Source organism: Mytilus trossulus, chromosome 2 (genome assembly GCF_036588685.1).
Source record: "Mytilus trossulus isolate FHL-02 chromosome 2, PNRI_Mtr1.1.1.hap1, whole genome shotgun sequence".
NCBI lineage: Eukaryota > Metazoa > Mollusca > Bivalvia > Mytilida > Mytilidae > Mytilus > Mytilus trossulus.
The window spans coordinates 17230913-17245789 of NC_086374.1; the positions used below are offsets into that span (position 1 = coordinate 17230913).

Below are 14877 nucleotides of genomic sequence, written 5' to 3' on the forward strand. Positions count from 1 at the left end.
CATTGACAAGTTGAAGTTCTCAAAAACTGTAAAAAAGTAATTAAAATTTTATAAGACTTTTGCAGATGGCTTATCATTTTACATGTAAAAGATTTACAGAAAGAAAAATGGAGGTCACCCGGACATTTTTTCAAGGCATTCAAATGGATAAAACCAGAGGATTCTGAAAAATCTGACAAAAAATCTAAAATATGACAAGCCAGCTTCCTTAAAGATATGGACATACAAATATTGTCAAATTGTCATTTTTATGCCCCACCTATGATAGTAGAAGGGCGTTATGTTTTCTGGTGTGTGCCTCTGTGCGTCCGTTTGTCTCGCTCAGGTTAAAGTTTTTAGTCAAGGTAGTTTTTGATGGTAAACGGACAGAAAGTCACAGGACAAAAAGTCACAGGACATAAAGTCACAAATTTGATAGGACGAAAAGTCACAGGACAAAAAGTCACAATTATTTTTTAGACAATTGTTTGAATATATAAGAGAAAGATCTTGAAATATTTTCTTTTTATTACATCTATTTATTTTTCAGTGTAGGACATTGATCATAAGCTTTGTTAAATGAAAAGTTATCAAATTTTAATCATGCAAAGGGGACATTTCTTGGCACCATGAAGCCATTTAAGTACAAAGTCACTTTGACATTTTGTTTTCGGAACAATTATTTGTTCATCATTGATATTTATTGAATAAATTTTAATTACAAAGTTGCTTTATATATAAGAGTTCAAGAAAAAAACAAAAACTTTGTTTTTAAAACTATTTTTTCTTGTTTAAAGAAAAATACTCTAAAAACTGAATTGTTACTTTTTGTCCTGTGACTTTTTGTCCGTGACTTTTTGTCTGTGACTTTCTGTCCTACATTCGTTTTTAATGAAGTTGAAGTTCAATCAACTTGAAACTTACTACACATGTTCCCCATGATATGATCTTTCTAATTTTAATGCCAAATTATAGTTTTGACCCCAATTTCATGGTCCACTGAACATAGAAAATGATAATGCGAAGCTCAGGTTAAAGTATTTGGTCAAGGTAGTTTTTGATGAAGTTAAAGTCCAATCAACTTGAAACTTAGTATACATGTTCCCTATGATATGATCTTTCTAAATTAAATTCCAAATTAAAGTATTGACCCCAATTTCAAAGTCCACTGAACATGGAAAGTTATAGTGCGAGTGGGGCATCCGTGTACTATGGACACATTCTTGTTTGTTTAATTTTTGAGAGAAAAAAAATACAGCACTTTGCCACTACATTTTACCATCATACCTGCCAACTGTCACTGTTTGCAGGGGATTTGTAAAAGCAATTTAACAATGGCTACGAACTTGTTAAAGCACGAAGAAGCCAAAAAACACATTGGAATATATTTGAAGGTCCCCTTGAAGGGTTTGTAGGACAATAAAAACCATCTTTCAAGTAAAAGTTGGCAGGTATGTACCATGACTCTCCTTGAATGTACTAATATTGTCAACATGTAATTTTACTAAAAACTGAAGCTGAATTACCATCTTTTGTTTATTTTCCGAAGAAATTTTGTTTGTCCTTCATGTGTTTTACATTATTCAGTGTTTGTACTGTTCCTTTGCAAATTCATTAGCTTATATTCCAGATCCTTCTGTGTCAAGGAATAATGTGCAAGATTATTTGGTTTGGAGTTCAGTATGGTTTCCATTATCACTGAACTAGTATACATTTTTGTTTTGGGACCAACTGATGCAAGTCTTGGGTGCAGGATTTTCTTGCTGTGTTGAAGACAAATTGGTCAGGCCTTCAGTTGTTTTTGGCTCTTTTTCGGGTTGTTGTCTTTTGACACATTCCCCTTTTCCATTCCCAATTAAGATTAAAAATGAAAAAAATATGATAATTCAGCTTAAAAAACAAATTCTTGTTTGATTAGCATTTTTATGCAGTTGATATGTCTTATAAGATTAAGATGGTGATAATATAATGTCTGTAACACACCTGGATCAGATCAAAGACATTCATGTAGGTAAATAAAATAACATTATGTTTGGCATCAAATAGTACCATCAAAACATGTTATTGTTTATAATGTCAGTCATGTCTGGGACAGTTCAAAGAAAAGGATTAATACTGAGAAGCTTTAATATGAATTCAGAGTATAATGAAATCATTCATCACCAATATTTGCAGATCATGAATGATTAAAAATTTGATTGATTGATGGTTGATTGGTTGACCAATAGCTACACAATTAATATATGTATAAGAATAGACAGAGTGCTTTCAATGACTTGAACCAATGAAAGTAAAAGTCATCCTGACAATAGACCATCTATATAGCATCTTCATAAAGATTTGTTATTCAAAAACATTTTCTAATTGATCTTCACTTTCTAACTTTATTATGTGATTCTTATATGCTTTCGAGGATTTGAGATTCTTGATATTTTTGTGCTAGTGATCTTTAAATGTGCTCTTTACAAGATGCATGGTTTACTAATCATGTTTAGTTTGTTTACTCTGTTATGTTATCAAAGGTTCAAAATTACAACATATCTCTATAATCAATGTTAGAATGTCTGCAAAAATAAAGTGAGAACTGGGAAACTGTGGTTCTGTAAATAACTTGGCTGTAATTCAAAGAAATAAAAAAAAATCATATTTGTAGTGCTGTTAAAATAGTTAAAATGTTGCGAATCAAATGGCATTTTCTTTTGACAGTTCTTCTGTTGAAATGTGGGAAAAGCCACTTAAGCTGTATGTTGTTCCTTCAAATACAACCACTTTATATTTCTATGTTAAAAAAGATAATTGATACAAAGATCTTCCATTTAAAACAATTATATTTGATAAGATTTAGTATGATGGTTATATCATCACGTTATAATAAAAAACATAGAAGGGGAATATTTTTTTTAAAGTTTGCTATTTGTTTGAGTTGACTTTAAATCAATAGATCTGTTCAGTTATTGCTAGCGCTTTTGACTGCGATCATGATCTTTATTAGTTATTTTTTTATTAATAGAGTGTTTACCAAGAAACTTCTGCCAGAAAAAAACACATGTTCATCTTCATTAGATAATTACCTAGAGGATATACACAGGCCATGCTGAGATAATTTTTTACAGGCTAAATATTTGATTCATAATTGAAGGAAAATACGTTCTTCATACCTTGCTATGATGATGTACAATTCATTAAAACAGTGAAGAGTTTTGTTTCGTCACTCATAATGTCCTAACAGAAAATCTTGCTATAACACATTAAATATAACATTTCAAATATAGAGGGATATTTGCTAAATGATAATGCACTGCTTATTGTATTAATTAGAAAGTCAATAAGTGCTGTAATATGGAAGGTTTTTCCTCAATGCATTATTACACTGCTGTTGGTTACTTTACATTTTAATATAAAATAACAACAATATTTTGTGTCTTTATTAAAACACCACAATTTAAGCAGGGCAAATCTCTTGTATGTTACCTTAAATGGGATAAAATATAATACGTCAAAGGTTTTCTTAACTTAGCATGAGAATAACCCTTAGAAAGAACAAGGCCCCTGTAAATTTAAGGGATAGTAAGTAATTTTCCAATTAAATAAAATTGCAGCAAAATTTTGTCTTCACCATAATCAAAACAATAAGTTTACATATAAGAAATGTGTTTCTTCTTCTGTAAACCAATAAAGATCAATCAATCTAGAAGTTTTAAAGTTGACTTCCTCAGTTTTTGGTGCTACGACTTTGTCTTTTATTGTATAACTCTTATAAAAGATGGTATTAATAATTACTTTTGTATAATTTATAAGAATTGGTATAAATTACAACAGTTTACATATAACTCTTCTAAGTATTGGTAAAAATTACTAAAGAGAACTGTTATAAACAATAAGTGTTGTCTGTGATGACTACAATATGTCAACACTATCTATATCTATATCTATATCTACCAATTTGTGTAAATTGACATGCTGTATAATTTGATGCTGTTATAAAACATCAGGATACTTCTAGATTCAAATGACTATTTTTCAACTTATGTTTTTGCAATAGTTAAAGATGGATTAGGACAATTATATGCAATATAGCCATGTTTTAGGTATCACATCATTTTTGTTCGAGTCTGCTACTTCTGTCACAGAAAACAAGACATTGCAATAGTCATCCAACGGCAGCTTTAACTTACTTCTTAAAAGCCTAATAATTCAGAGGGTGGAAGACCTTGATGCATCATACTTTGTATATAGATGCCTTATGATATGCAGCTCCTATCTGTAATATGTCCATTGTCATTGACCTCATGTTCATGGTTAAAATGACAACTTGAAACGAAAGTTGAGATTTTTATGCCCCGTCTACGATAGTAGTAGGGGCATTATGTTTTCTGGTCTGTGCGTCCGTTTGTCCGTCTGTTTGTCTGTTCGTTCATCGTCTGTTCGTCCATCTGTCCCATGTCAGGTTAAAGTTTTTGGTCGAGGTAGTTTTTGATTAAGTTGTAGTCCAATTAGCTTCAAACTAAGTAAACAAGTTACATGTTCCCTATGATATGATCTTTCTAATTTAATTGCCAAATTAGACTTGACCCCAATTTCACGGTCCACTGAACATAGAAAATGAAATTCAGAGTTTCAGGTTAAAGTTTTTGGTCTAGGTAGTTTTTGATGAAGCTGAAGTCCAATCAACTTGAAACTTAATACACTTGTTGCTTATGATATGATCTTTCTAATTTTAAATCCAAATTAGACTTTTGAACCCAATTTCACGGTCCACTGAACATAGAAAATGATAGTGCAAGTTTCAGGTTAAAGTTTTTGGTCAAGGTAGTTTTTGATGAAGTTGAAGTGCAATCAACTTCAAACTTAGTACACATGTTCCCTATGATATGATCTTTCTAATTTAATTGCCAAATAAGACTTTTGACCCCAATTTCACGGTCCACTAAACATAGAAAATGAATATGCGAGTGGGGCATCCGTGTACTATGGACACATTCTTGTTTGTAATGTTAAGTTCTCTGTTATTATGAGTATAATATGATATTTGAAGTTTGTTCAATAGAATGCAGATATACGTTTGTACCTTATATTTAAAACTTTTTTTTATTTTCAGGGGTGTGATTAATTTACACAACAAGACCTATGTCATACAGCCCTTACTTGGTGGAGATGAAGGGGTGAGTAGGATTAAAAATTATAAGGAATTAGGTATTATGAAAATTAACACAAAATTATTGCAAAGTGCAAAGCATATAACCACCTAGAATAGGAATCATTTAGGTTTTTGTAAAGAATTTCTCAAACAAAACAATCTTACCTATACTTTGGATTTGCTATATATCTCTTTACTTATTGTTTTTCATTATCAATAAATGGCCAGGGCCTTTAGCCATACACATGTCCTACATTTTGTCATTCCACCAATAGATATGTGAATGTTTTTGGTCACATTTAGATATTGATCTGATATCTGGTTTAATTAAGAGTTACAAAGCATTTTGAGAAGATATACTTATTAGGGAAGTGTAAATATTGCAATTGGGCAAAAAATGGGGGCATGCCCAACACATCAATAAAAACACACATATATATGTACAATTTAGTTCTAATATAGTCTGACTAGGAAAGACAAATTATCTAATTGCAAGTAAACAAATGAATTGTCACTAGCAGAAGATTTGAATTACAATTCTTTACCAAAAAACTAGCTTTTGTGTATTGGTGAACTGTTGAATGGAGAGATATCAGACAACCGTCAAACAGTCCAAGCCACAATCTTTAGTGGCTAGAGCTTTTGATTGAAACTTGTGGAACTACAGTTATTTGTCAAGATATACAAAATCATATAACATCCTTTTGATTTTCCATGAAGGCATGCTTTAGTAAGTTACGGTATATAAAATACATATTTTCTTTGTGATATATTTTAATTTTACGTATTTGATTTGAGAACTACTCTTACAGATACATCATCCACATGTTGTTTTTAAAGCCTCCACTTCCAAGACTGAAACTTGTGGTAAGTAAAGTTAAGGGTCTGAGGGTGTGGGTTTGTTTAGCCGCTAAATCAAATTTATCACTTAAAAACTGGTATTAGCTGCTTCACTTCCAAGCATGTTTAGTGCAAAAATTAGTTTTCTTGAAGTCAGCAGGAAGGGTCTGTTTTCTTGTAAACTGTTACTCTGAGACATAAGTGCCTTAAAAATTGGAATTTCTTTTCTGCTTGATTTCAAATAACCAACAGTCAATCAAACTATCATCAATTAAACAGAATGACAGAGAATTTTATAACAATGCAACCATACATTGTAACTTAAATTTATAAATGGTATATTAATTTACATCATATTATGGATACTGCTACCAAATTACACTCACATTTGAAGGACATCTACACGTCAATACACAGTTCCATGTCGATACAGCTTAGTCTAGTAAAGATGTGATAAAACAAAGATCTGCTAAATGACAAAAAAAAAGAAAGAAAAAGATATAACAAAAGACAACTACTTAAAATGTTTCCAAATAATTTTTGTGCTCCGTCTCAAAAAAGAGTTCTTAGGAATTATTATATTCATGAATCTTTTCAATGTTATATTTTTAACAGGAAATGACATTGGTCAGTGGAGGACATTTCAGGAGTTACATAGGGGGGAATTCATTAGAAGAGTCAAAGCAATGAAGGCTAAGAAACAGGTAAAATAGGATTTTTTATTGGCATATTTTATTCATGTAATCATTTCAACTTCATGAATAAAGTAATAAAATACCTATTCATATACAATTGGTACTTGTAAGTATGCTGTGACAAATAAAACTTTAAAAAAAAAATGATTTCATAAAAATGAATGGATCTACAACCTAGCAAACAAACTCAGCACTCATGACTGTAAAAATATTTCAAAATAAAGTAAAACAAATATTTTAGATTTCAAACTTTTCCGTAACTATAAAACTGTTTATTTTCCTCTATTTTTTTCTCAGAAAGAAAACCTAAGAACAGCAACCAATGTTAAAGTTTCTTATATAATCATGCCAAAATTAAGAATTTGTATTCAATGTAACGTAAGGGTACCCAAATTGCACCAAGTACCCAAATTGCACCTATTTACAATAAAAAGCCACAAAAATCTTACAAGATTTCCTAGCGACTAAACAATTTGTATTTTTATGATTTGATACTATGCACGTCTTTCAACATTGGTAAACATATTAAGATATATACACTAAACGTTCACAGTATTTATAAACAGATGGACTGTTTACTGAAAAAGGAAAATGTACGAAAACGTCACCATGCGACGTCATCAAAACGTCATCTTTTTAAAATTAGCAAATACAATATAGTATAGGTATCCATTTCGTAAAATATGAAGAGTAAGCATGGAAAAATATCCAATTGTTCAAAATATTTGAAGAAATTAAACAAAAGCTCAGTTATTAGACGTTTGACGATGTGAATTAAAGCATGGATGCAATTTGGGTACTCCTCATTACAGAATCATGGACAGTTTGAAGGTTGATTCAAACCCATTTTTGTATGTCTCAATATGGATTAAAAATTAAATTGGTGTACCTATACAATAAAGAAGGATAGGGCTACAAAATAAACACAGTATGGTTATTTTTTTCTTGATCATAAAAAAACGTAGGTGAAAAAACTGTCAAAATAGGTGCAATTTGGGTACCGTCACGTTAGACTTATTGCTGCTACCAAACAAGTTTACTTACTGCTGCTCCCAAACACGTTAAAAGGAAGGTTTTGGAGCTTGCATATGAACAAACCAAAAATGAAAAGTACATAGGGAACAAAAATTTGAAAACTAGAAGTGGCTACAACATTGAATTCCTTTATCCCATAGAAACTGTGATCCCAGCACCTTCAACCTTTGATTATAAGATTTCTGTTTCATTTCAGCTGCATATGAATGTTAACAACAATTCAGAGAAACATTTAAAGATGGCATTAGTACTTGATAATTCTGTGGTAAGTTATTCAGAGAAACATTTAAAGATGGCATTAGTACTTGATAATTCTGTGGTAAGTTCTTTGGAGAAACATTTAAAAATGGCATTAGTACTTCATAATTCTGCACCTACACATCAACATGGTAAGTCAGTGGCTGTACCACTCAGCAAGTTAATACTATGACAATTGTAAAAACATATTTCTTTGACATGACAATTATATATATTCAAGACATTGTAAAAGTATTAAGACAATTAAATATATTCTTTGACATTGTAAAAAAATTAAGACAATTATAAACAATCTTTGACATTGTAAAAATATTAAGACAATTTATACAATGTTTGACATTGTATTAATACTGAGACAATAAAATACAGTACTTAAACATTATGTTGGGTTTTTTTTATTGAGAAAATTATATTATCAAATCAGTTGATGAAATTTTGTAATAAAATATTAATTGCACACAGCTGATACAATTATGAAAAACTATAAGCAGGGGATAAAAAGTAAAATCACAAAAATACTGAACTCCAAGGAAAGTTCAATCGGAAAGTCGCTAATCAAATAGCAAAATCAAATGAAAAAACACATCAAACAAATGGACAACAACAGTAATATTCCTGATTTGGTACAGGCATTTTCAAATGTAGAAAATGGTGGATTGAACCTGGGTTTATAGCGCTAGACCTCTCACTTATATGACAGTCACATCAAATTCCAGGAGTCCAGGACTCATTGACTCATTCTTACCATCAGATAATTTGTAATTTTGCTAATGTTTTAATGATATTATTGCAGTATTCCAGACTGAATCTTTCTCACAAAGAAATGGTAAACTTTGCCCTACAGACAGCTAACATGGTGGACATGGTATGTTTTAATGTTATATATGGGGGAAATATGAAGGGTTGAAGAATGAAAAGATGAAATAATTGTACGATGGCTTGCTGCGCCTTGGTACAAAGTAAAAGTTTAGAAACACATGTTGAAACTTTTAAGAAGTACAATTTTTATATACAATCAAAATACAAATGTGATTTGTAATCCTTAAAAGAAAACTAGCACAAATGGTCACTAATGAAATACTTGTATATAGTACATGTCCAACTGTAATGCTTTTGTGTATCCATGCATTATGTGACAAAATAAATAAAAAACTATTTTAAAACTCTAAAAAGGCAAGAACAAATAATAAATCATGCCTGAACAGTATTAAAAACCAAAACTCTACAACATATTAAATGTGATAAATATTGTTTGCAGGATAAAATAACTTTTGATAGGACCATAATAGTCAAATATAATTTCTATATATAGACAATAATAGTGCATTGACTTGACATATCAATGATATAAGGATGAGGCTTAGAAACGGGGAAATGCAAGGCTGTGCCGAGCATTTTCCCCGTTTTGGGCCGAATCCTTATATCGTTGATATGTCAAGTCAATGCACTATTATTGTCTTTATACTGCAATCTAAAAAAACATTTTCAATTGTTGTTTAGTGTGTTAATGTTATTTATTTGATTTAAATTTTTGGAAAAATCAACCTTTCAAAAGGCCTCATATCACACAGGCGGAAAAATATTCAACACGATGAAATGTACATCATTACCTGTTGAAAACCGCAATCAATGGTGAACGAATTCGTTTGTTTACAGACTAAAATATCAACAATAAACATAAAACGTTATGATTTATAGGTTGCAAACAAAAAATATAATAAGTGAAATATGTTTTCCCAAAAATTGTAAAAGAAACAAGTTTGAGTCGTTAAACGCATCGTTGTTTACATTGGAAACAAGAACAGGTTGAATAGGTCATATGAATAATTAAATACAATTTCGACAATTTCTATTTAAATATTCATGAGGAAAAGTGATATCAGGTCAGTGACTGTATATGACATAGAAATATACGGTCAACGCATTTTGACTGCTCAAAAGAACGAGTGCAGTATAAATTGTTTTATGTAGTACATGTATAGCCTAATGAAGAATACAGTATATTTTATTAGATCAGTATATGTTAATATATGGCAGAAGTCTTTATAAGTTGACGGACTTGTATCTCATTCCCTATTGCATATTTAAGCAAATAAAATATGTTTGATACATGCTAATAAAAATATATATTTTCATTATTGCAGTACGTCAAAGATGTAGGAATAAGAACACCTGTGACTTATTTAGAATACTGGAATGCAGGAGATAAAATGGAAATATCTTCACAGATCAGAGAACTCTTGAAATCTTTTCTGATGTACAAACAGTTTCATTTGATGAACATAGACCATCATGCAGCTCACTTTATCACGTAAGTTATTTCTTACTAGCTCATTAACAAGTTACAATCTAAACATCTCACAAAATACCCATATAAAATCAGACATTTCCCAAAAAAATAGATTTTTTTTAAACTTGCTCCTGGAAAAGTTAAATTTTTCATTGTACTTTAATAAATTATGTGACAAATTCAGTTTAAAAGTGTTCATGTGGGGAGCAGGATTTTATCTGACTCAGTCTTTGCTTTTACTCCTTTATGCCTCATAATTATCAGAGAAGCAGCAAAAACCAAGTTTAAAGTCTTAGTTTGATCCAGACAGTGAATTATCTCCTCCACTTCCCACACTTGTGTCAAGGATTCCAATAGCTGCGGTATCGTAGTTCTTAGGTCCTTATGTTATTTTTTTACTATTTGCGGACCATAGAGCTACAGATTTTTCCTATTTCAAAACGTTCGGAATTGCGACCCAGGTTCACATCGCACTTATTTCCCTAAAATTTATTCTTGATAATCCATGCAAAGCTTATCAGTAAATCTAGTTCGTTTCGTTAGATATTTTTGGGGAAAGACGGCTTCATATGGGGTTGACCAGAGTGACACTCCCTCACTTCATTCATTTTATTTTGTTTTTATACATGTTATAGTGTGGAAAAAAACCCAACAAATCTTACATAGATTGAAGAGAAGGAGACCCAGAAATGAATAGTTTGACTTTAAACACTTTTTTACACATTTCCCTTCTGTTTGTCACGAAATTTTCGTATTTTGAACTCTCCTTTACACTTTTTACGTTTATTTTACAATCCGGAAAAATTAGTATGACGAGATATTCTTAATATATCCAACCTACATTGTATTTCATAGTGACGTCATTCTTGGAAGAAGCAGGGATATCCTTCACCAGTTCACTGGTTACTTAAATCATTCTTAGGGATCGTGCACTAATTACAAATTTGTATTTGTTAAATCTAAACATAATATTGTTTACTGTAGATAATTTAAACATCAACATGCAATACTTTAATTTGTAGGTCAACAACTTTCAAAATAAACAAAGATCGTGGGGTTACATGAGACAGGGGAAAGAAACGATTTTATTACTTTTTTTGGGTCCCACTAATTAGAGACAATAAGCGTCAAGAAGCGACAAGAAGCGTCAAGAAGACTATTTAGCGACAAGAAAAAAATATTCTTCTTGTCGCTTCTTGTCGCTAAAATTCTTCTTGTCGCTAATTAGTTAGACCACTTTTTTCTGTAAAAATTCTGAGAATCTTCCTCCAATTCAGGAGCACCTCAATTGATGAGTAATTATCCACTAAAATAAAAGTTAATGTATTTAAACACTTCAAATGTGACATTTCATTGGATTAATAGTCTTCTATTAAAACTAAATTTTTGTGCACCTACATAATCATTGTAATGGTAAAAAAAAAAAAAAAAAAAAAAAATTTGCATTTTGTAGCAGGGCTTCCAAAAATTTTCTGAGCCAGCCGGACATTTTATATCTGATCCGAATTTTAATCCCCAAGACTAAGTCACAAAAGGCAATTAATATGGTAATCAGATGGCCATCCCAATGATTCACATTAGATTAAAAACGATATTAAACTTTACTTTGATAAAAATTTGATGTTCTGTCATAAACTGTTAAAATTGGCATTGCATCATTCAAAGTGTGCACATCAGCGTGGTCATATCTGCATAAGACTTTTTATTTGTGCAAATTGACGTTGTCTAGAACTTTATTTTCCTTTTTAAAGTCACATTTTTCAAAACCGGATGTTGACTTGACAATGGTAAAACATGGACCATAAACGGATACGTAAAATCCGTGTACGTTTACATAGCACGACTGAGCGAAGAAGCTCTTTCCACGTTATTTCTTCAACAAAATACTTGAAATGAACGTTAGGTACAGGTATCAATGATAGTTTTAGAATTTTGAAGAAATGTAGGATGCATAATTGAATTTCCCACCTGTGCACATGCGCACACGTGTTCTTCTTCATACAACGTAGTTCTGACGATTTTTTCATGTAAAATCTTTTTAAATGTTTTATCAAATCAAGTTTATAAATGTATTTATTATAAATTTGATCTTTTGGACTAAATCAATTAGATACAAACCGCTGAAATGTACGAAAGTAATTGTGAATGGAACAATTAAATTTATACGATGTCCGGTACTGAAATTAGTTTACCTGTCACCTGAACAGGTATAGTTTTCAGCTGTCCAACAACTAATTAGCCTTGATTAAAATTAGAAAGTATTGAAGTAAGGGTTGTTTTGATAGTAATTAATCAACATGTCACTTTTATGACCGGAAATGTATGGCTGTTCAAGGCAAAATGTTGGGTCAAAAAGATCGTGAATTATATTAAAATGACCGAAAAAGCCTTGAAAACTAAAAAAATATGACTGGTTCATGCTTTTCCCAGCCGGTCTTTTACCGGACATTATACAAATGACCGGAATATATGACCGTTTTGGAAGCCTTGTTTTGTAGTTTAAACATATAATTAGTATGGCGTTCATTATCACTGAACTAGTATATATTTGTTTAGGGGCCAGCTGAAGGACGCCTCCGGGTGCGGGAATTTCTCGCTACATTGAAGACCTGTTGGTGACCTTCTGCTGTTGTGTTTTTTTTTTTTTTATTTTGGTCGGGTTGTTGTCATTTTGACACATTCCCCATTTCCATTCTCAATTTTATTATTATTTACAAATATTTCAAAATTAAGATTTGGAAACAAGCTTCACACAGTTTACATCACTCATATTGTTTTTTTATAAGAACCTGTTTCCCTGTGATGAGAGTTGTAACTCGGAACTTTAACAATGGAAATTTAAAACTGAATAGATTTTTCAGTCCACACTTTCAAAGAAAAAACTTAAAAATTCAAGAGTACTGTCACAAAAAATGGAAAATGGCCCTAGCCTGCAGTTCAGTGGTACACAATCAAGATTTCAAAAAAATATTGTAGTTGTTGTGAAATGACAGAATTCAGTTCGGTTTTAGATAATTAGCTATCAACTTTAATCAAATGTTTAGATTTAGAAGATGCAGATCTCTTCTATTGGTCCAAATTGAATCCTAAACTAAGGAAATGAAATTACATAAACAACAATTGTTTTCAATATTGTCAACCTTTCTACATGTTCTAGCTGTTCTCTTTTTCATTCTTCATATGAAAACTATCAAAAGATACCCCCCTTTCCAAAAACATAATAAAATAGAAACAAGGGCCGTCTTTCCCCTCAGAGCTATTCAGCTCTTTGATTCTAGGATATGACGTACCTATTTATGTTTGAATATTCATTTCCTTAACACTATTATCCGTAGCTCTATGGTCCGCAAATAGTCAAAAAATAACATATGGACCTAAGAGCTACGAAACCGCAGCTAGGATTCCAAAAGACTACTGAGGCAATATATGAAGCTCAGATAATCTTGCTTAGAACTTAATCAAGATATGGTATTGAAAGTTGACATAGAAGGGTAATGTCGAAATTAACTTCTATAATAGAAACTATTCCTTTTTGCTTTTCAATATTTTGTTACTGCTAAGTTAAGATTGCCTAAAGTCTTTTTATTTTAATTTGAGAAATGTCAAATCTTTTGTATTAATTTTATATTACAGACACATCCCATTAGAGGATAACTCTGTTGGTTTAGCTATACCTGATAGTGTATGTACAGAGAGAGCTGTTGGAATAAATAGGGTAGGTAATTTTAGGGTATAAGGTGTAACAACTTTAAAAGCCTGCTGTATTGTGAATATGTTATTTGCAGATGGACTGGACTCCAATCTCAATAGACCACTTTCGAGTTCATCCGTCACCGAAGAAAACTTGTCAATTATACGTGACTTTTTGAAGTCATTTACCAGATAGAGAGGCTCGCCTGTATCCCTGCACTATAAATGTTCATCAAGCGACTAAGTGATCGTCATTGTGCAGTGTAAACTAGAAATAATATTTGTTCCGTAGGTAACTAATCACAATTCCCTAATGACAGCCATGTAAATTGTCAATTATGAGAGTTTGATTTGAATTATTCGTGCAATATAACTTTATAGTTTTTCAACCACTAGCTCAACATTGAAACGGAAGTCATGACGCACCTAAACACATGAGTGACGTTCACTAAAACTAAAGTTTTTGACGAAAATGCATCGAACTCGAAATTTGTCAATTGACTTGGATTGTCAGTTATCCTACCAATACTCATGTTCTCTCTAGGCACTCTGGCTTCCTCCACCAATAGAAACTGACTGCCTAGAAATTGATCAATAATGCTGAAAGTTTCGTTAAAACACCAATCAATCAATCAAAAATCTATAAAACTCTTTGTTTCTTAGTAGTGAGATATGACAAACATTGTATTTGATGTTAGTTGAAAGCAATAATTGATCTAAAAAAACTATATAATAGATATTAAACATTTAACTATAGTGACATTGTTTGGTATTCTTATATTACAAATTGATGTGTGATAATTATATGAAACCATTAGCTTTTAAGGTTGCAATGATATAAGCTTTGTTGATGATGTTATTCAGGTATCAAGTGTACTGGAACCTCAGCAGCTGGCCACCATTCTGACACACATGTTAGGTCATAATCTAGGTCTCAAACATGATGAAGATGG

The 14877-nt window shown here is 31.3% G+C and overlaps 1 protein-coding gene across 9 annotated transcripts in view; it reads left to right on the forward strand.

Moving 5' to 3' along the window:
- LOC134706621 (disintegrin and metalloproteinase domain-containing protein unc-71-like) overlaps positions 1-14877 on the forward strand; it is a 53005-nt gene that overhangs the window by 21130 nt on the left and 16998 nt on the right. For 8 of the 9 annotated variants that reach the window (XM_063565719.1, XM_063565721.1, XM_063565718.1 and 5 more), the window contains exons 6-13: positions 5078-5141; positions 5929-5983; positions 6572-6660; positions 7883-7951; positions 8738-8809; positions 10089-10255; positions 13868-13949; positions 14789-14876. In XM_063565719.1, the coding sequence (XP_063421789.1) occupies positions 5078-5141; positions 5929-5983; positions 6572-6660; positions 7883-7951; positions 8738-8809; positions 10089-10255; positions 13868-13949; positions 14789-14876 (686 nt within the window). The other variant, XM_063565726.1, reaches the window with a different exon arrangement.